This window comes from Thermobia domestica, chromosome 4 (genome assembly GCF_964235325.1).
Source record: "Thermobia domestica chromosome 4, izTheDome1.hap1.1, whole genome shotgun sequence".
NCBI classification, from domain to species: domain Eukaryota; kingdom Metazoa; phylum Arthropoda; class Insecta; order Zygentoma; family Lepismatidae; genus Thermobia; species Thermobia domestica.
Window position 1 is genome coordinate 144,158,802 of NC_137457.1, and position 24,158 is coordinate 144,182,959.

The 24,158-nt window shown below is 33.5% G+C and overlaps 1 protein-coding gene across 3 annotated transcripts in view; it reads right to left on the reverse strand.

Moving 5' to 3' along the window:
* Window positions 1-24,158, reverse strand: part of LOC145683374 (phospholipid scramblase 2-like) — a 628,315-nt gene that overhangs the window by 343,003 nt on the left and 261,154 nt on the right. For 2 of the 3 annotated variants that reach the window (XM_081754706.1, XM_081754705.1), the window contains exon 3: window positions 15,145-15,246. The exons of the other annotated variant lie outside the window; for it this stretch is intronic. In XM_081754706.1, coding sequence (XP_081610832.1) covers window positions 15,145-15,246 — 102 coding nt within the window. The remainder of the gene's footprint in view (window positions 1-15,144; window positions 15,247-24,158) is intronic. 3 annotated transcript variants of the gene reach the window in all.

Here is a 24,158-nt window from a genome sequence, read left to right on the forward strand (position 1 = left end):
TTCAATAAACACAGATAAACTAACATTCGGTAAATATTAAAAATTATTATTATTATTATTATTATTATTATTATTATTGTTGTTGTTGTTGTTGTTGTAAAACTTTGTGTTCCATTTCATAAACCCTAGTGAAACAATGAGTTTGTATGGCGACAGAACGTTTAACGTTACCACAGATCGAACTTAAGTGTTTTTTCATGCCGAAATCTAATGCAATAGAAATATCCCCGAGATTGTTTGAACATATTACCCAGGATGAAATATAGTAGTGAAGTTGAAAGGGAAACTTTATACTTACATTTTGTAACTGGAAACGGTAATACAGCAAATAACTAATTCTTAAATTGCTTTATTGTTCTTTCTAGGTGGTGAAGAAAAAAAACTTCACACAAACCGTGGAGAATAATGCTTATTTTCGTAAACTGTTTGCTGTTTAAATATAGCGGTATTTTAGGGTAAAGGAGGTAAAGTTTAGTTTAGTTTGAAAACATGGATTTATTGAAACCTTTGGATCTTAGTACAAGAGGTGAAAGTGATTTCACAGAATCGTCATCTTTGCAGGGGACAGAGTTTTTAACATTGCTGGAAGGGACTCCGCAATCACCTCCGTTGGAAATAGAAGGTACCCCGGCCAATGTGGATGTGTTAACGTCTTTATCGGGGACATTCCAACCTTTGGTGAGGACGTAAGCTTCGCTACTGGAAACAGAAGTTAACCCGTTACTTGATGTTTAAAACGAAATAGAAGAATATCCCTCTACACCTTCACCAACAGTTAGTAATTCCCTTGTGCAGAATTGGGAGTTGAAGAATTTTTGAAGTTACCATGTGAGTGTACTGTAGAACGTACATCATTGGATTGTATAAAAAAGTGTATAATATATTGGGATCTAGACGATATTTGTAATGCATGAGGCTTTTTGGAAGGTGGACAGTTAAGACAGGATTGTTTGATGTTGGATACGGAATCGCTTGAACGGAAAGCTATAGATGCCATAACAAAATTTGAGTTTCGTAAAGAATTATTATCAATTTACAGAAAAAAGCATGGACATTTGTTTTTCTTTACATGGAGCTTTATTAAAAGTTTCCGTGATCTTTTGTGTGACTTTGAATACAGGTCCACCCTATTAAAAATTTTACTAGAAAAATATTTTGAATATAAAAATGTACAAGAAGAATGTACTGATATGGTATAAAATGTACAAGAAGAATGTACGAAAGTAAGGTAAAAGTAACCTTCATGTATATAAGACATTTTTATCTAGAATTAAAGTGTAGAAGATATTGCCAATGAAAATAATAATAAGACAAATGTATATTTTTATATTTTACTATTATACACTTATGTATTTTACTATAATGGAATATAAGTTTATAGAGTATATTTTTAAAATAACAGAACATACATCGTGATGTCATATTAATGATTTGTTTCTTAGAAAATATTTATTTTGTATCGCCTTGAAACATATGATTAAACAGGGAATTCGAATAAAATATTATTTGATTTGTAATATAAGACGGAGAGAAATACTCCCGGAAAGTGATGGTGACAGTGTTTCAAATATTAACTGTTTTGAAGTGGAAGCTAATGAGTGCGAGTGTACTAGTGAAAGTATTAGTGATACATGTGTTATACAATTATTTAATGAGTACACACCAAATTCAGTATTATTATGAGAAGCATGTTCTGAACATAATGATAATAAAAAAAATCACAACTGTTTGCTGCAGTATGATAACGAATTATTACAAAAATTTTGGACGATCTTTATTAAACATGAAATGAGAGAGAAAATCTATAAACTTTCTTTAAAGAAGAACTTTAAAGGTTGTAATATTAAGAACACTTATACTTCGGAGAAAACATTTCATCTGGTATATGAACACATTACAGAGTGATTGCTATATCAAGCAAACAGTAGAAATGCTTTTCGAGAAAGATAAAAAAATATTTAATTCTGTAAATTAACACTGAGACACTGTAACATATGCATTTGATTGTGTATAAATAGAAGAAAATATTTATTCTCATATATATATAAGGGCTATATAATTTGATGCAAGTTGTGAAATTACAAATGGTTACAGAAAATTGAACTGTTAACCACATTATTTTATAAACGAATCAATTTGTAGTATTGTAATATTAAGATTTGATTAGGTTACAAACGTTGGACTAACACATGTAAATAATAGAGCTAAAATGATGAATTGCTGGCAGCTAAATTTTCAGTGAGAGTAATGTATTGTTTTCTTAAAAAGAAATAAACTGATATTAGAAAAAAATCTTAGTTGTTTTCTATGCTATATGAAAAAACTAGTGTTTAATTAAGAAACAATACATTAGAAAACAAAATGTTTGTTTTCGAAGAATATGGTAGGAAACAGAAAATATTTAATACTTTATTCTAGATTTCTACAGACAGTACCAACGTAAGTGAATGATGAACTGTTGTCGATTGAACGGGAGTCACTGAGGTTGATACCTTGTGTTAGTTTATGATGTGAAGACTTTAAAACTTTTCTTTAACCAGTGACTTGAAATGAAAAACAACACATAATCTTGTATTCACAATGCATTGATTCAAGGGCACACCCAAGTAGTGTTGTAAAAAAATAAAAAAGTCGTTTTTTCATGTTTTTCTAAATGTCTGTTTTTTCTGGCAACTATTATTTATTGATTTATGTTGCAGATTACTGGAATAATCAACAGAACTTAAGTCGAAGCCCTCGTAACTTACAAATCGTTTGTTTCTTTGTACCTATACGAGCAAAATTGTCTAATTATTCCTTTCGGCCCCAGGTCATTTTTGGCGTTTTCCTACATTTTCAGTTAGTGACATATTACTCAAAAACCATTTATTCATATCTGATTCTACCTTAAAAACTCACCATTTTCTTACCATTTCCAGAACATGGTTTATTATAAATCTCAACTGTACTTCCCCTTATTAGTCTAGTGAATCTTTTATACTGCGCTGTGTAGGCTAAGATCGAGGCTCTTAGACACTGGTATGCTTGTTCAAGTGTATCCAACAAGAGGAAAATAATACAAACAAAAAGGGATTTTTTTCCAAAAGTTGCTCTAAAATCTGGAATTAAAATTCTCTGTAGCTTGCAAAACTGCTATCAAACACACACACAAACTATCTTAAAAAAGGCTTGGTATTCTTCTAATATATCCTATAAGTGTTGTAACGATATCTAATAAAGTAAGCATGTTAATAAAAAATATTTCATTCTACCTTAAAGAAAATCACAGTTATATTTCCAATTAGAGAACAAGGTCTACTGTAAACCTCCACTGTACTGCCCCTAATTATCCTATTGAAACTTTATATAGTGCGTTGTGTAGGGCAAAGGCTAGACTTCCAGATACTTGTATGTTTGTTCCGATGTACGTATAGTTTCCTTTAAACTTCACTACTACATTTCATCCTGGGTAATATGTTCAAACAATCTCGGGTCTATTTTTATTGCATTAGCTTTCGGCGTGACAAAGCACTTAAGTTCGATCTGTGGTAACGTTAAACGTTCTGTCGCCATATAAACTCATTGTTACACTAGTGCTTATGAAACGGAACAGAAAGTTGACAATAAGAATAATAATAAAACTAATAATACTTACCGATTGTTAGTTTATCTGTGTTTAGTAAATGATCCAATTCAGATCTACGTCTCCTGTCGCTTTCTGCTTTTTTCTTGCTTCTATCACTTTCTGTTTGCTTCAGCACCTATAACAGAAAAACAAAACTGCAATTAGTTACCGTATTACGACTTTTCAAATTACAAAAGTATGATATTCAAAGTAACACCAACATTCCCAAATATTATTGGCTTTGCATGTGAGAGAGCCATGGTTCGACTCCTGGTCCGGATTCTGCTAACTACCTATCCAATATAGGTTTTCCTTACACAGTAAAAAAATATAACATTTATATGTGAAAAGTCCACAGTGCAAGCAAAACGATTAACGTACGGTTTTCCATGTAAGAAAATTGGTCCGAGTCCCGGCAGTGTTAGCCTTTCTTTGCCTTTCCTAATAATGCCTTTCTTAGCCAATAGTGCCTTTCTTAAAAATGTAGCCGATATATGTGGAGTACTTAGTATAAGATATGCAGCACTAACGAACACTAACGATTGGATGTGCTGCACTAAAGAGCACTAAAGAAGCAGTAATGATAGATATAATCAAAATTGCGATCTGCCGTAGATTACGTCTCTGGTCTACTGGCATAAATTTAGCAGGCAAAAATGTCTTTCTTTAAAGATGTAGTCGTTATCTGTGAGGCACCAACGGACTGATATGCGACACTAACAAGCACTAATGACGAGTGTAATATAAATTGTAGGCTGCGTAGATTTGGTCCCTGTTCGGATGGCATCAAGTCAGCTGGTCAATACTTCCACTCAAAAAGTGTAACTGTTATTCGTGAGACACTAACGATGGGATATGCGGCACTAACTTGCACTAAGGAAGCAGTAATGACCAATGTAATCAAAACTGTGGTCTTCTGTAGGTTTCGTGTATGGAATTTTAACATGAAATTAGGAGGTGAAAATGGACATTTTTAGAAATGGAGCCATTATTTGTGGAGCACCAAGAATAGGAAATATAACTCTAACGAGCACTAGCGAAGCATTATTGACGGGTGTAATAAAAGTAGTGATCTGTCCTATATTTCGTCCCCGGTCTGCTGGCAGGGAATCAAAAATGTCTTTCTTTAAAAATACATCCGTTATATATGAAGCATTAGCGGTGGGATATGCGGCACTAACAAGCACTATCGTAGTACTAATGTCGAGTGTAATAAAAATTATAGTCTGCTGAATGCTTTGTGCGTTCTGTGTTGGCATAAATTAGGAGAGAATAAAGGATATTTATTTTAAAGTGTAGCGGTTATCTATTATGGACACTAACGAAGCTCTAATGAAGGGTGTAACGAAAATTGTGGTCCGCCGTAGATTTCGTCCCTGGTTTGCTGGAATGAAGTTAGAACACCAATTCATTTCCCGGGAAAGTTTTACCCCCCTTTGTATTTCTCATAGTTTGAATTGTTGGGGGAAGTGGGATTTTGCTGTTGGTTTTTAGTGAAGGATGTAGGTGTCATATATGTAGTAAACTTTTACCTATGTACGCCAGTATGAATAATGTGGAAAGGGGGTAAAAATTTACCGGGAGAGTTTTACCCCCTTGTGTTTCTCATTGTTGGAATAATTGGGGGAGTTCAAATTTTGTTGTTGGTTTTATTGGGGGATGTTAGTGTCGTATATGTAGTAAACTTTTACCTATGTACACTAGTATTAATTATATGGCAGGCGGGTAAAAAATTCCCGGGAATGTTTTACCCCTTGAGCTCCTCACTGTAGGAATTTTTGGGGTAGGTGAAATTTTGTTGTTGGTTTTTCCGAGGGATGTTGGTGTCATATATGTAGTAAAATTATAACTATGTATGCTAGTTATAATGAATAATATGACAGGGGGGTAAAAATTTCCCGGGACAGCTTTACCCCCTTTTATTTTTCATTCTAGAAATTGTTTGGGGAAGTGAAATTTTTTTGTTGGTTTTAGCGAAAGATGTAGGTAGAATATATGTAGTAAACTTTTACCTATGTACGCTATTATGAATAATATGGCAGGGGGATAAAAATTTCGCGGAGAGCTTTACCCCGTTGTATTTTTCATTGTTGGAATTGTTGGGGGAGGTGAATTTTTGTTGTTGGTTTTAGTGACGGATGTAGGTGTCATATATGTAGTAAGCTATTACCTATGTTCGCTAGTATCAATAATATGGCAAGGTGGGTAAAATTTCCGGGGACACTTTTACCCCTTGTGTTTCTCGTTGTTGGAATTTTTGGGGAAGTTGAAAAACGATGCTGTGGAGGATCAGGGGAGTAGAATTGTCTTCAGTGGCGTATTTACGGGGTTATCCGTGTGGGCTCAAGCTCCACCCGAAATATTTTTTCTTTTTTGCATTTTACGCAGAACAATAATCGTTCTTACCATTTCTAAGAATATCATTGACTTTCCATTTTGTCATGCTCTTTGTTCAGAAATAATACTGTATTTGTTAAATTTCATTCCATGTAAGAACTGCGTCCTTTTGTTCTTTGTTTCGTCCTTTCTACTTTCTATTTTCATCCTGACCAGATCGAACTCATGATTATCCAATTTGGCACCCCCATGGACAATAGCGTAGCAATCATGGATGCTTTGGCCCGGGATTGCTTCACCTATTGAAATTTTGCTTATGCTTCTTCAGCAGCCACACACGCTGGTGCGAATGGGTCAGAGGTGCCTTGGCTCTGCTGTGACGTCATTGAATTTGGAGTTTTGGATCAAATGTTATGATGATTCTTTAAAATTACTAAAAATATAGTCTTGATGATTTATTGCGTTATGAAATAGTACAGGTTTAGAAATGCATTTTATTTTTCGTTGTTGGTTGTTGGTTTTAGTGAGGGATGTAGGTGTAATGTATTTAGTAAACTGTTACCTATGTACGACAGTATGAATAATAGGGCATGGGGGTAAACATTTCCCGGGAAAGTTTTACCCCCTTGTGTTTCTAACTGTTGGAATTGTTGGGGATGGTGAAACTTTGTTGTAGGTTTTAATGAGGGATGTAAATGTCATATATGTAGTAAATTGCTACATATGTACGCCAGTATGAATAATATGGCAAGGGTGTAAAAATTTGCCAGTTCATTTTTTTTACCCCCTTTGTGTTTCTCATTGTTTGAATTGTTGGAGGAAGTGGGATTGTGTTGTTGGTTTCAGTGAGAGATGTAAGTGTCATATACGTAGTAAACTTTAACTTGTGTACGCTAGTATGATTAATATGGCAGGGAGGTAAAAATTTTCCAGTACAGTTTTAACCCCTTTGTGATTCTCGCTGTTGGAATTGGTGGGGGAAATGAAATTTCGTTGTTTGTTTTAGTGAGGGATGTAGGTGTTATATACGTAGTAAACTTTATTCTATGTACGCTACTATGAATAATATTGTAGAGGGGTAAAATTTTCCCGGGACAATTTCATCCCCCTTGTGTTTCTCGTTGTTGGAATTGTTGGGGAGACGAAAATTTGTTGTCGGTTTTAGTGAGGGATGTAGGTGTCATATATGTAGTAAAGTTTTACCTATCTATGATAGTATGACTAATATGGTAGGGGGATAAAAATTTCCCCGGACAGTTTTACCCCCTTGTGTTTTTCATAGTGGTATTGTTTGTGGAGGTGAAACTTTGCTGTTGGTTTGGTAAGGGATGTAAGTGTCGAATATGTAGTAAACTTTAACCTATGTATGCTGGTGTGAATAATATGGTGGAGGGTAAAATTTCCCGGGACAGTTTTACCCCCTTGTGTTTCTCGTTGTTGGAATTGTTGGGGAAGTTGAAAAACAATGCTGTGGAGGATCAGGGGAGTAGAATTGTCTTCAGTGGCGTATTTACGGGCTTATCCGTGTGGGCTCAAGCTCCACCCAAAAATTTTTTTTCTTTTTCGCATTTTACGCACAACAATAATCGTTCTTACCATTTCTAAGAATATCATTGACTTTCCATTTTCTTATGCTCTTTGTTCAGAAATAATACTGTATTTGTTAAATTTCATTCCGTGTTAGAACTGCGTCCTTTTGTTCTTTCTTTCGTCCTTTCTACTTTCTACTTTCATCCTGACAAGATCGAACTCATCATTATCCAATTTACGGCCCCCATGGACAATAGCGTAGCAATCAAGGATGCTTTGGCCCGGGATTGCGTCATCTATTGAAATTTGGCTTATGCTTCTTCAGGAGCCAGGCACGCTGGTGCGAATGGGTCAGAGTTGCCTTGGCCCTGCTATGACGTCATTAAATTTGAACTTTTGGATCAGAGGGGAGGGGCGATCCCGTACCTGGTTACCAATAATAATTTAAATTTCCAAAAGTTCAAATGAAAATTTGAAGCTAAAATTTCAAGAACTCAAAACTTCAATCAAAAAAAAATTGCACTGAAATTTTCGAATTAAAAGTTTCAGCTTGTGTTAAACTAATAAATATATAACTTGAAATTTTCAAATCACAATTTTCGAACTAAAGAAAAAAGTTGAAACCAAATTTTAGAACTAAAAAGTTGAAACGAAAATTTTCGAACAAAAAACTTGATTTTTTTTTCGAATTCGTAATTTCAAATTAAAGAAAAAATTCAAATTGTAATTTTAGAATTAAAAGTTTTTGAAACACATTTTGGAAAACTACATAATTTTGAACAAAAGAAGATGAAATAAAAGATTTCGATTTCAAATTTTGAACCTAAAATTTCAAACCAAAATTTTCGAACTGAAAGTTTAAAATTTCGAACAAAAAATAATTCGAAATTTTCATACAAACTTTTTGAAAAGAATTTAAGCAGAGGTTTGAAAGTGATCACTTAATTAAATTACACCTTAGAAATATACAGTTTACAGCAAATGAACAATTTCGACCACATTTGCAATCTTAAAATTCAAAGTGTAAAATTAATGAGTGGATTTCAAGGTCGAACTAGAAGTTAGAGGTAGGGAATAACCAATTTCGGGCAAAGGTAACTTTTTATCAATAACTATTCGAGTTTTATAGTAAAAAAAGTTTATCATTTCAGATGACGAGAAAACTCAATAAAATTTAAAAAAATAGCAATGATCTGTTTGGTCATAACTCATTTCATAAGGCATAATCATAGCCGTTTACTGATTTTAAAATTTTAATTGTCTTGAAGAAATATTTGGGATTAACTTTTTGGGACGATGAAGCGTTTGGTAAGCCATATCCGAATCAAGACATTTATATTGCTTGAAATGATGTTTAATCAAGCTTTATCTCACCTGCAGCTCTAACTTACGAACCGTTTTAGTGAATTGTAACCTTTTATTTGTTTCAGATCAACGTCGACGTGATGAGCTAGTTGGCCAGCCATAATCACACTTTTCTTGTATCATCTTAAAAGCACGCAAAGCTTCATAGAAGGGTTAAAGGCGTTACGCTACGTGAAAACCCAAATCCCTACCACAGAACAAACATAACCGCATATTTTCAAGACCTTGAATCGAATCTGCGACCATTTTAAGAGATGGTTACTTACCACAGCGCTTCTCAACCTGGTGTGTTTAATCGACCCAGCCAAGGCATTATACTGTAAACTGATTGATTTTCATTTCAAAGATATCTTGATTCTGCACTTGAAATCACTTACTTTCGTCATAGATAAAGAATGTAGCATTTGCATTTTTGTTAGCTCAGTCATCTTGGTAGTGTGAACTGCAAAAGCAATTAATTGAAATCCTGTTTTCAATAGCGAGTGATGTACAGATTCTCAGTTTGATTTCTCCCCTCACCAGGTTTCTGAATTACGGTTCGCGTAAAGTGTCGCGAACAGTGCGTAAACTTCATTCGTCAGTCTTTCCATGAAACGTTAGCGTTCTCAAGGAAGTACAGCTGATGCTGACACTTGCAGAAAACATATTAACCGATCTTGCCAAAGGAAATCAGCATTTGTTTTCATTTGGAAAACCAAGCATTCAAACGTATCTTAAGTTGTACTTTGTTATCACAGGAGAGAGAGAGAGAGAGAGAGAGAGAGAGAGAGTAGTAGACCAATAATGTCAGCCTGAAACAATTTGCACATCTTAGCATTTTGCTATCACGTTCGTTTCACTTAGGCTAATGGATTAAACACATCGGGATGGGATTCGCTATGGTAAGTACCCTTCTCTTAAAATGGTCCTAGGTTCCATTCAAGGTCTTGAAAATATGCGTTTATGTTTGTTCTGTGGTAGGGATTTGGGTTTTCACGTAGCGTAACGCCTATAACTGTTCTAAGAAGCTTTGCGTGCTTTCAAGGTGATACAAAAAAAAAGTCCGGTTATGGCTGGCCAATTAGCTCATGGCTTACCCAACGCTTCATCGTCTCAAAAACTTAGTCCCAAATATTTCTTCAAGAAAATTAAAATTTTAAAATCAGTAAAAAGCTATGGTTATGCCTTATGAAATGAGTTATGACCAAACAGATCATTGCTATTTTTTTAATTTTATGGAGTTTTCTCGCCATCTTAAACGATAAACTTTTATAACTATAAAACTTGAATAGAGGATAGTGATTGATGAAAAGTTACCTTTACCCGAAATTGGTTATTACCTACCTCTAACTACTAGTTCGATCTTGAAATCCACTCATTAATTATACACTTTGAATTGTAAGATTGCAAATGTAGTCGAAAACGTTTATTTGTTGTAAACCGTTTATTTCTAAGGTATAATCTGATTAAGTGCTCACTTTCAAACCTCTGCTTTAATTTTTTTTTAAAGTTTGTATGAACATTTCGAATTATTTTTTGTTCGAAAGTTTAAATTTTCATTTCGAAAATTTTGGTTTGAAATTCTTGGTTCAAAATTTGATTTGTAAATTTCTTTATATTTTTTATAGTTTGACAAGTTGAAACTTTTAATTCGAAAAAATCAGTTCGAATTTTTCGTTTGAAAAATCTTCATTTCATTTTTGGTTCGAAAGTTTTAGTTACAACTTTCTAGTTCTAAAAATTGGTTTCAAATTCTTTTGGTTCGAAAATTTTGATTTCATATTTCGAAAAATTTTAGTTTACATTTCTAGTTTGAAAATTTCAGTGTGAACATGTTTGATTTGAAAAATTTGAAATCGAAATTTTTATTTCATCTTTTTTGTTCAAAAATATGTAGTTTTCCAAAATTTGTTTCGAAAACTTTTAATTCTAAGATTTCAGTTTGAATTTTTTTCTTTGATTTGATTTTTCGAATTCGAAAAAAAAATATTTCAACTTTTTTGTTTGAAAATTTTAGTTTCAACTTTCTAGTTCTAAAATATGGTTTCAGCCTTTTTTTAGTTCGAAAATTGTGATTTGAGAATTTCAAGCTATAATTTTTTTTAGTTTAACACAGGTTGAAAGTTTTAATACGAAAATTTCAGTTCAAATTTTTTGATTTTAAACTTTTGAGTTCTCGAAAGTTGTTTCAAATTTTCACTTGAACTTTTGTAAAAACTGGAAATTAGTGAAAACTCAAAATTTAATCAAATAGTTAGAACCCGTTTATTTGTTAATCGAATAGCTAAAAACCGTTTATTTGTTAATCGAATAGTTAAAAACGGATAATGTTTGACTGTTAACCGTGAAATAATTCCCTCTTTGCACTTACTGAAAGTTTTTGGCTTAAATATTTTAAGATGATAATTTTAACTTATCCGTCAATGTTATATAAAATATAAATTACACGAACTAACAGCAAGACCAAGAAGGTAACCTTAAAGTATCGTGGTTATCTCTTTTCAAAAAGTTTAGGAAGAGTGCATTAAGGTACGCGTATTCTCATTATATGTAAATAAAGTGACAGTAAACTCTACTCTGAAGAGATCACACAACGTCTATGTAGAGCATAAATCCTAAACAGCAAAAAAATTTGTTAATATCAGTCATATAAGCCCTAAACGAGAATCAAACTCCTGACCTTCGGAAACTAAATCAACCCTGTGCATGCTCATAACGTAATAAAGAGAATATATGATGTTAGAAACCTTCCCAAATTATATATTTAGCAATTTTAGGTGATAAAATACTAAAATTAGTTCTGGAGACCATGACATTGGTTCTGTCAAATTAACCCAACAATCATAAAATTTTTGTCTTCGTTCATGCACCCATGCCCTATAAAAGCATATACTCGTGATGTCATTATTATTTGTTCACGAACGGAAACGAAAGGTAGTAACTAGTTTCAGCTCATCACTTCCCTCCTTTACATTCTCTAGGAATGAGTATATTCTTTCAAGGCAAACCATTACACATATATGTTCTTGTTTTGTCATAAGAAATAAATCCTCAATGTTATCTCGTTACATAAGTATGATTAATCCTTATTACAAATGAACTAATCAGATTTAAGCAAAAGTAAATGTGACGTAATTTATTTTAATCTACAGACGAAAACGAGAGGTACTAACTAGGTCCAAAATAACCTAATCCCTTTTCTCCTTCTCAAAGAATTTATATATCTTTCCAAAGTAAACCATTACACTATTTGACAATTAAATACCGTACTAGTTCGAACAAACAATGCCAACGATACTGTGACAACGGATACGTAAGCATATGTAACACCATATAGTTGACGTTTCCTATCCAACATAAGTCAATGCAGAAAGAAGCTTTTTAAATATTTTCCAACAGTTTTGTTTAATCCACAAACAAATACAATATAAATTATTGTTGGTAACCAGTTCCGGGATTGCCCCTAACCCCTCTTTTATACGTCTCAAATAAATGTATGCTTTACTAAACACACTTTTTGACAATTGAATATCGTGGTTCGGGTCCCATAAGTTCCATGAATAAAACTAAACCATAACCAAAAGTTAAGTATACCTTCCAAAGTTTTCGATTTGTGTTGAGTTGATTTTAAGTTTAACGTCCCGTTCAGCAGAGAAATAGGACCTATTAATTAACGTGAAATTCGAACCACATGAGCTCCTTCCGGGAATCGAATCCCGGTCTCCCTCGTTAAAGGCGCATACGCTAACCGGTTAGCCGAAGTTTTCGAGTTCCATATTAATACTAATACTAATTTATACTATTACTAGGGTTTACTAATTCATAATGTAATAGATCATCAAGAAAGATATCAAACCTTCTTTTAGTAATTTTATACCCATAAAACGGAACAAAACAAGCCATCATAACCTCCAAGCTAAAAATCCCAGTTCAGTGACGCCATACGAACACATTAGCTTGAACCAAATACCTCTACTTCATTCGCACCACTAGAGAGCGCGGTGGCACAGTGGTAGAGCGTTCACCTCTGCTGTATAGGATCCATGGTTCAAACCCCGCGAAAGTAGTTTTGTGGTGGACAAGATTATGCTCGGGATACTCCAATTTTCTCCCACGCTTTCATTCATTTCTCATCGTCACAGTCACCTTTAGCCTAACCGGCATAACGTGGGACGTAAAACTAAAGATTTCATTTGCACTAGTGTCAGTCCATCACATCAAAGGGATAACAATCTCCAAATTTTATCCCAAAAAAAGGATCGAAAAATAAAAAACAGTGTAATATTTCATAACGTAATAAATCATCAAGACCATATTTTTAGTAATTTTAAAGAATCATCATAACATCTGATCCAAAACTCCCAATTTAATAGGGATATCATACCAGGGCCAAGGCACCTCTGACTCATTTGCACCAGCGTGCATGGCCCCTGAATGAGCATAAGCAAAATTTCAATAGGTGACGCAATCCCGGGCAAAAGCATCCCTGATTCATTCGCTATGGTTCATAGGGGCCCCAAATTGGATAAACAAAAGTTCGATCAGATCAGGCCAGTACTACTAACATCTAGTCTACACATGTCATATCTAACTAGACTTGTCATATTTTGAGTTTATTCGGTGAAAATAATACAAAGCAAATTGACTCCCAAAGGGTAAATATGCAGGGAAAGTTGGAAGTCTATAAAAAGAATAGTATTTGCAGTGGGTCAGTGTTCAGTGTTTGGCATATTCTGGAATGTCGTAATACTAACTTTGTTCCGAACATAAAGAAATAAAGAAATAATTTTATTCTACTTGTACTACAGCATATTATTACACATTTCATATTTACATCTTAAATAAAACTTCAAAATTTTAAATCTAATATACACTTTTACAAACTAAGGACGCATTATTATAACAAAGTTTGGTGTAACATAGAGATGAAGAAACGGAAGTAAGGAACCACGAGGCAATGCACATCTCAAGCATATGATTGTCTAATACTATGACCTGGAAAATGCAGATGTCGAATGTGTAGAAATTATGTAACAACGAATTTTGAAAGTTTGGAATTTTCGAAAGACATTATTTCGAAAAACTGCTTTGATAAGTACTCTAGCAAATCTTTCACATAGTTTTCCGTATATCTGAAGATCATAGTGTAGTTTACAGCAATTTTATGTCTCAAAAAAATTTGAAGATATGGGAAAACTGTTACAGCTTGTTACAGTGATTAAAATTACTTATTTCCGTCAATTTGAAATGCCGCATGTCTTTGTAAACTTATTGAGACAATTAAATATATAGTAGTTTTCAAATGTTACTACAAATTCGGATTTCTAAACATTATACCAATTTTACCATTTTTGCTAATTTCCAAGTGTAAGGGATGCCACATTTCTGTAAAAGTAAGTATAATTTTATGTCTGTAAAATCTTCTAAAGAATTGAGTATGATACTAATATCAAAACCATTTTCTAGAAATGAAAAAGGCCAAGAATCAATGTTAAAAACTTTGTTTCTACTTTTTTTGAACTACCTCACATGGTAACCGTAGTATTCGACATTTACATATTTTACACGTAAGTTATTCCTCTGTCTGACATAAGTTATCCAAAGTTTAAGATAACTCTCCAATTCAATTTTCCTTTTTTGCTTTCTTTCTTTGCCTTCAATGTTTGTGAAAATGGCGTGACTGTAGTTAGCAAAATTATGTGACTGCTGTGTTATTGTATGTTTTTGCTCCATGTATGTACATTTAAAATATTAATATTCATAATCAAATTTGATACCATATAAAAAGTTTATCGTCATCTTCAACTGGCAAATTTGTTAACTTTCGGTTGCAAAGAGTAAGTAAAAGAATATCTTGCCGATATTTTTAGTACACAATGTTATGCACTTCACAGTTTTAATGGCGTAATAAGATTGATGATCAATTTTATATACATATAAATCAAAAACACACACACACACACACAGACGCATACATACAAACACACACACACACACACATATATATATATATATATATATATATATATATATATATATATATATATATATATATATATATATATATATATATATATGACTGGTTCCAGTAAATAACAGGCTATGTCGACTTTTTTGAAAATTGAGATTTTACAAGTGTAAGCTTCCTTTGGTAAGTTCTACATTGTATAGAAGGGGAAAGGGCGAATTGATAAAATTGAGGAATTCCAGTATTTTTCATAAGCAGTTATATCAAAAATTAACCAGGTTACTGCTGTAAAATTTACGTTTAAACTCTTCCCGACTTAGTCAGTTATTCACTCGAACCATAAATTTACATATATACCTACTTTGAGCTGGTTGGGACGTCACTGTTCCTGGAGGTGGTGGAGGATATGGAGGTTGTCCAACAGTCGGCAAACCGGGTGGGGGTAGTGGAGGAGAAACATCATCTGTAAACACAAAATCACGTATTACATCCCAACTACTTCTTCAAATAATACTAAGTTAGCGTTTCTACTGTAAGCTCTTGGAAATCTGGAACCCTTGCAATACTCCCTTGCACATCACAGCGATTCAGATACGAATTTTGAACGTTAACTTCTCCGAAAGGAAAAAAAACCCTCAAAGGTCATACCACAACGACTCTACATGGAGGCGGTCATGGAATATTTCTAACTAGAAAGACGTTTAGCTCAGATTCGATTAATACATGTGTCAGCAATCATTGAAGTGTTAATTCGAAACTGCAATATTCAATACAGGAAATAAAATATCAAACTCGAAAAGTAACAACTTATTATGATTAACATTGCAATAACATTAAATCAATTACTAAAATCATTCGAAATAAACTTGAATATTAACAGTATAATGAAAGTTTGTTTGACTAAATTAACATAAACTGAATTTCAAAAGATATTAAAATGTGCAAAAACTACTACAATATACATATAGATTAGCAGCAAAGGACAAGAGAAATTCAATTTTATTCCTTTTTCCGTGGAATTCTACAGTAAATTTAACCTTAACTGGAGGATATGATTTTGACCTGAGTGTACAAATTAAATATTTTTTATAAAAAATCATTTTTTATATTATGCTTTAAATGATAAATTATGCTATTTTAAATCTATAATGAACCATAGAAAGTTTGAACGTTTAGAAACCGCACAATTTTTCAATTCTTCAAACTCTAACAAATAAGTTTATTGATTATTTTCCTGTCTCAGTGAAAATTTGAAGAGGAAAATAAGATTGAAAATCGTCATTTCTAATTAGCCTCAAAAGTAGCCAAAGCTCGTCAATCAGGGGCTACCTTAATCTGATTTTAATACTGACAGAAAGAAAAGAAGGAAGAACAGTGCAGGAAAGTACGGTATTTGTTATTTTAGTTCCACACAAAGCTGCAAGTTCACGTCTCAAACCAGACTAGAGCCCTGTCTTCCTAACAAAGTCTGAGTTAAAAAACTAATTACCTCACGGTTAACAGACCGATTCTAAACATATAACAAACTGAAGAGAAGGAATTATAGGGTATTTATATGAGCCAACTCGTTACTTTTCAAAAAATAATCGTTCGGTTAAAATACAACTTGGCCGAACTCGCTCACTTCTTCTTGCTGACCATCCTCTGGTTCCATTGGCTTCCTCAGAATAACTAAAAGTTCAACCAAAAAAACACATGCCACAAGGAACAAGCAGTGATGCCAACTAACATCTGGCTTTTTTCAGAGGATACCAAATCCTGACACTCACACACACAACATATATATATAAATCCTGCTATCCATTTGGCGTCATTTCATACCACAGTCATTTGGCAATTCCTTCAAATACTGGTGTTTATCTTACATTTTCGCATATATAATACTGATGCATATATTATGGAGTGAATGTTATATTTTCATTACAGTATATATATATATATATATATATATATATATATATATATATATATATATATATATATATATATATATATATATTATAGATATGGAGCATTACGTCCCGTTTTCAGATTTTCTATAAAATAATAAAATCAGCAGTTTACATAATACATTCCATGTTGCATCTTTTCATTTCAAAGCCATCTTGCGTCCAAGAATATTCCATTTATAAGTTTATTACTATTAGGTTTTCTTTCAAGTATATTTATGTATAGTTGAAAGTCACATGGAATCCAGCGCTGTTGCAAGATTTTCATTTTTAGCGGATGCCGCATGTTTTTAAATTCTAAGAAGATATACTGCACATGTTTCCTTTCTGAATTCACAAGCTTGTCTGAGGATGGTATTGACTGACGATTTGATGTGATGTTGTTTATAAACCATCAATAGAACTCTTTTGAGTACATAGCTTTACTTTTCTCCCGTTCAGCATATGTAAGAGGCGCTATAAAGTTTGTACGGGAATTCCAATTAGCTTTGGATGAATTTTTACTGGAAATCGACCCCGAGAGGTATCGTACAAAGTGCAAGAGCATTAGCTGTACAGTTAGGACGAATTACTCAGTTTTGTCCTATTATTCAACTGTTTTGTTGTAACACGTAAACCATCTTTATATTTTAACGGATTAACTGCCATGAGCATCATATGTGGTGCTCACTATATTTCTCTGTGAGTCCACGAGCACTATATACAATTCTCATGTTTGATATGACAAATTACTAAAATATCCAGGTTCTTGAGCATCTTATATGATGCTTATTGTCACATATTACCGTGAAAGACCATAAGCATCACATATGGTGCTCGGCTCCCATTGGTACATTTTTGGAAGAAAAAATATCGCGACAAAAATCTGATATAACTATCCATAATCGAGCGAAAGGTAAGACAAATTTATGGCCCCTTGGGACCAGAACCTTCAAATCATCTTGGCAGTCAAACTATTAATGCACATTGATACGGAGAGGAGGTAGTTCATAAGGAACGCAATGCACAAATACGTGACCTATAACACTGGTATTGCTTCTTAGCCTGCCTACTCCTACACGCTTCCGTATAGTAATTCCTTGCTATAAATATTAATTGTAGTAATTAGCTAATAATACTGTTAAGGAAAAATCTCCATTGATGACAACTACAAATCTCGAATACTAATATGATAACTATATTACATACTAACTATAATATAGTATTATAACTATAATACTATAATAGTTTAATAGGATAACTATTATGTTATGTTCAGGCATGTACAGCTCGGGTGTAACCTGTCTGCACTTGGCGTAAGTTTCTCGTAAAGAAAGCACTTGATATTATTCACACCCTCTGAAGGTGATTGGAGCAAATCAGGTTTATCTGTAGCGGAAGGATAAAAATGTTTTGGTTCACAACCGTTTATAAGTAACAGTGAAGAGATTATTTACTTCAACTTTGGCAATAACTACCGAACACTTGGAGCACTTATAGAAGGAGAAAATGTTTTAACTTTTAGTCTCATGTACTATTTTCGTCATTGCGCTTGGTTCCTTATACTTGTTGTGAAAAATATATATGAACGTTATGGCTTTAGTTCACCTTCTAAAAAGAATTTCCTATTCGTGGGTGGCTGCGTATATTATAGAAGTTTAGAGCTGGACTGGACCACACTCTAAAGAGTAACGAGTGTTATTTCGCCCATTTACCAAGTAATTAAATTACACTCCAAACGTGCTTTTCAATTATACACAGAAATTGTAAAAATGTTTGAAGAACTAAATCAAATATGTATCTAAAGTGAATATTAATTTTTATCATTAGCAAGAAAAGAAATATAATTTTAACTGTGGATCTGTGAAGAATCTTCTAAAGTTTTTGGTCTGTAGGATTGTTCCATCTCTTAAAATTTACAAAATATATTATTTTTATATACATTGACTATGTTGCAATGATACCAAGTAGTATAACATCGATTAAGGCAAATAAGCCAAGACGGTTTGAAGCGGGGTTCACACTCATAAAGAGCTTGTTCCCTGGTCGCAAATCCTTGAACCATTAGTGGTATTATTCGTGTATTAGTCTAGTAAAACTACAACACAACTGGGTTAAATAAGGATATTTAAAATAACAAGCTGACGTTTGCAGTATTAATTCTACTAATGTAGAAAAAGTAAATATTTCAAGGAATAACACTTGTTGAAACAGTTATGTCGTCATCAATATGGCTGCCATCTGAACTCTTCACATCAATTTCAAAGTGTTATAACTATTAGATATTTTAAGTTGTCGATCTTTTTTCTCTATCGTTTTTAAGAGAACACATTAGAAATTCCTCTGTAGGATAAACTGGTTTCATATGTCCATCATTTCTGAATATGGGGCAAGGAAGTAAGAAAATAGGACATTTCCAAGTATATATTTTGATGTTTAATGTCAAATATCTTCATAACCGCTTTGAATACCAAACACAATTCCAAACGATCATTGTTGAGAACTTCAAAAACTTTCTAATGAAGAATTATTATTGATCTTAAAACTAACGTAGCTAGTAGATTTTATATAATGGTGGATGTAAGATATGAGTTTCCATGACATCATTAATGATACTATAATCGCTTTAGTAATTTGTTTTAAATAACGAGAAATTTTCCAATAATATACTGGACAGTCTTGTCTACTATACATGAGATATGACAAAACATTGACAGTTCTGTTACAGTGAAAACTACTGACAACATATTAATATAAACTTCCATCTTCTGGTAGGCATGTTCGTTAACCGTCGAGAAGTCGCGCTGCAGAAGTAATGCGAGTAGTCGCGCGCGGTCAAAAGGGCCGCATGATCTTTATGTGTTGCAAATATCGTTTTAAACATTTTTTGTATCAAAAAGGCAATTTTGTGTGTTTTTGATTAGGAGCGAATAAAATATTTATCATTATAATACGTTTTACAATAATAACCAGGGTGCAAATTACCGGGGGGATGAGCGGAATTTCCCCCCTCAATCACATTTTGTTTCCTCCCTAAGTTGAGTTGAGTTTGAGTTTAAGGTCCCTTTTCAGCAGCGAGGCTATATGAGACGTTGACCTACTGTTTAACGTGGAATCTGAACAACATGAGCTCCCGCCGGGAATCGAACCCGGGTCTCCCACGCCAAAAGCGCGTACGCTCCCCCCAAGGAAGTCAGCCAAAGTATCCACACTGGGGATGCTCGCTTTCCCCCAAACTATGTTTCGTATCGAATCAAAATTCACTGATTTTTGTCATTTCTTGAAAATTTTATCTTCTAGCTGTGTTTCAAAATGAGCGATGTAAACTATTCACTTTTGTTCATTTCCAATTTCCTCACTATTTTCACCGTTGTTTAGTTGAAGTATATTATTATGATTACGGTTGTTACTTGCAATCGTATCTTCACACCCTTCAGTTCGTCATCGTGCGTGAATTTGAATATACTAATTGCGCAAAATATAGTCACATAATGGATTTATAAGTGATCTTAGCGGTTGTCGCACAAGAAGTAAACAAATAACGTCTTCGACCATACTTGGCGAAGGTCGGACATGTCATTCATCTTATACATTTGCTAATACGACTGATTCTCCATGTTATTGTCTGATTCTGTATAAGCACTTCAACTGACGCTGGCTTTTAAAAGTTAACCTTTCATTTTTCCATCTTTCTGTCTTTCCGTCTTTCCATCTTTCTGTACAGTTTCTTGTCCACACCAATAATGTTCTTTGGAAAACTTCAATGTAATGTTTATACCTTTTTTTGAATAAAAAAAACGTAGCGCATAGTGAATCAACTCATATATAACCTAATATTAAAGTAATTGTAAGTGTTGGCTTTCTGAGCTCCGTCACGTGATCGATATTTAAAAAAGCGGGATGTAGAAGTGCAAGCTCGAAATTTAAATTGAGAGTTTTTAAATATTTTGCCTTCGATTTGATTTTGATGCCAGAAATCGGGACAGCAACAATCCATTTCTCATATGATAGGCTAATACCTAGAACTATGTTTAAAAACAAAGTAAATCCGGTTTAACTCTAATGATAATTTTAATGGTTTTCGTAATGCTGAAATAGGCTTTCTTTGGCAAACTGTGTATAATAACGCAAAGTGGAAGATTTCAATATGAGTGGAAAAATGAACATATGCTTGTGATCATACCTATCGGTCGGGCCGAAGTATTAAGTAAATAAACCTTAGAGAGCTACGGACACAAAGTGAGTACATTTAAATACGATCAGAATGGTTAGGTGTGATGTGTGTATGTCAGACAATATATACGTACATAGTTATTGTCTAGATTTATAGAATTAATAAATCTCTTATTTATTACAGATGCCATATTTATGTGTTGTGTGTGGGGGGATAAGACTATTGTCTCATTTTGTATTATTGCACCTTCAACCTTTACGTCCTGTTGGCCCAATTTTATCCCCTCCCAATATAGATTACCTAATTCGCACACTGATAATAGCTATTAGAGAAACTTACAATTAGACTTCTACTACTTCATATAACTCTTATTAGGAACAAGGTATGTTTTTTCATTGCTGCATATCTCTTTAGAAAGATAACTACTCACTGTCTTTTTTTTTTTGAAAATTCGAATTCTGATTGTGTTCTTTTGTTTTTGTAACGAAATACAGTATTTATTTCTTTATAATAATACATTTTTAAGTCAACTCTTTGGTTCACTTAAAATTAGACACGCAATAGTAAATTAGTATAATTAAACCGTATCTAAACATAACAATTAAACAAAACTTCACTGCGTATTTTACACTCTATTACTGCTCACTCGTAGTTAAGCGGTTTGACGTCAGATTTCTAGGTCTGATTCCTACTGGGAGCTCATCTGGTTCGGATCCCACATTAAGCCGTAGGTCCATGTCTCATATAGCCTCGATGCTGAAAGGGACGCTATATTGAAATTAAATCAAAATCAAATTTGCATTGAATTATTTTACAGTCCTGTTATTTTGAAACTTAACTTATACAGCAGTACATTGAATTATTTTACTTTATTTTCAATTTTATACTTCGTTGTTGCTCATTTCGGCCTCTACTGCTTTGACAACATTCGGGTAATCGCTGTCTATTTCTGGGTATAAGGTCTTCAAACTCGCTTGCAGACTACAAACTTTCACTTTCGTGTTCACTCACATCTGCATTATATTTTTTATTATGATCTTCCGCAGACAAAGTTTCCACAAGATCATTTTCGCTGATTTACCCAAATAGTCCTTTCCTAACATTTCCCTCCGCTCTTTCAAGCTGTTAATTTCTAGTTTCCTCTTTTCCACACTTTGTATCAATTTGTTAACTCTGTTGACCTCTCTTCTGTCCATTAAAATATTTATGTTTATAAAGCTTAAAACATCTCCAAAGCAAAGGTCACGTGCGGAGTGAAGCACAGACAAATATAATACACGTTTAGTCGCACGCGGTGGAAAGCACCACAGAGTCACTAAACAATCACTAGTGGTTAAACTAAACAACGGATAACGGAATGATTGAGCAGGAATGTTCGGGAAGGTGAGAGGGAAGACTAGCTGGAGTCTGTCTAAAAAACAGGCTGTACACAGGATAAAAAATAATTTCCGTGCGGTGTTTTTGAACGCGGTGCTACTACTCTTAGGTTAAACATTTATACATCAGTAAGAAATTATATTTTCCGTTCTGTTTTATCTTAAAAGAATCAAAAGATTTTCACTGGAATAATAGAAAAAACATATGAAAATTAAAGAAAATATTAAATTTTAATTACTTAGAAAGTACTTAATATCTTAATTGGAACTGGAATTTGAAGGTAAAAGTTACGTTCTTTACTTAATTCTGTGGCGGTGATATCATGGTTCAATATTTTTATTTTCAACTGCTTCTTCGTCATCAGAGGCAGAAACATTAATTAAGCATTTCTTTTCTACTACACCCATAGCCAGTGCAATCATCATAAAGTTGCGGCAATTTACCTTCTTGTCTCTGACATATGCATATTAAAATCAAACCGTATTTCAACTTTATGAAAACAAATTTAAAAGATCTAATGCGGTCCTAAATTTTTCCGACGATCCGAAGCTAGTATAGCAGATCTGCAAATAGAAATCTTTGTTTGACTTCGAAACTCTTTTGTGTGAGAATATTACAACAAAGCGTGCAAGCAGTTTCGGATACGAGATACGACTTCAATAATGAATGATGGTAACATCTAGAATAAGCAATATAGTATAACGAAATCTATTTGGGGGAAAATACTCTGCATTTCAGATCTAAGAAGTAATGCAATTATATGCACATGAAACCTTGCATGCCTTAAATGGCTATGAAAGCTAAACATTTCATACTTCAATCAATATGGCAGCTAAGTGCATGTGAAGTATAACACTAATTCAGAAGAGAGAATAACAGTGCAAACATAGTATTTAGAGGAGAAATACGTTTTCCTCTATGGAGAATCAAATAGGTTCGAAAATGTGATGTGATTTTGAAATCAAATCGTTTCAAAAGTAAGTTACATAGATCTCGTAAATGAAAGATTATATTTTTTGATGGTGTAATTTATCCAAAATTGCACATGTTTTTCAATATTCAATCCTCTGTAAGAATGGCTAGCCTGAGAGATTTCTTTAATATCTTCGATAATGTGTTCTTATTGAGAATCAAATTCGCAACAACTCACGTAAGAGCGAGCACGTTAGTTATGATCATTACCGTTTGAGGAATCACAATTCTCTCTTATTTTTAATAAAAAGGAAATATACGATTTTCGGGTCGAGTGAAAGTATAAATACTTAGCACTCCTAACCAGTGAAGATCGCCATCACTGATTTTTGTCCTCAAGAGAACCGCACTCAGCCGCACTGACCCTCACTCTTTTTTGGTAGATAAGGGTAAGTGCGAGGGAGTGTGAGTGCGAAAGAGCTGATTGACGGTGAGTCAGGGTGAGTGCATACTTGAGTATCAGGGTGAGTGTGTGTGAGTTTAAGGGACTTGATTGAGTATGAGAGCGTATGAGTGTGAGAAAGTGAATTAAGGATGATGGGGAGTGAGTGCGACGTCGAATGAAGGTTAAGAAAGATATCCATCATCAGAATGAATTCCCAAATGAAGTTAATTTGAGAAGTTATTATATTTGGAAAATGGTTAAATATAACTTTTATTTGAACTTCAAATATAACAGCAGCCTGGTTGACACAGGGTGCGTAACTTGACCGTAAACCATTAGCTGCTCCAGCCTATGAATTAATGGGGAAGGAAATATTAATAAGTCGTGTAACCATAATTTTTCCCTTCTGGAGAAGAACATTTTCATTCCTGACAGGAAAACATTCCCGTGTAGAAACCTTTCTCGAATGGTGACGTAGATAGAAAAGAGAACACTTTATTTTATGTAACCAAACTAAGATTGGACTTTTAGCTGACTTA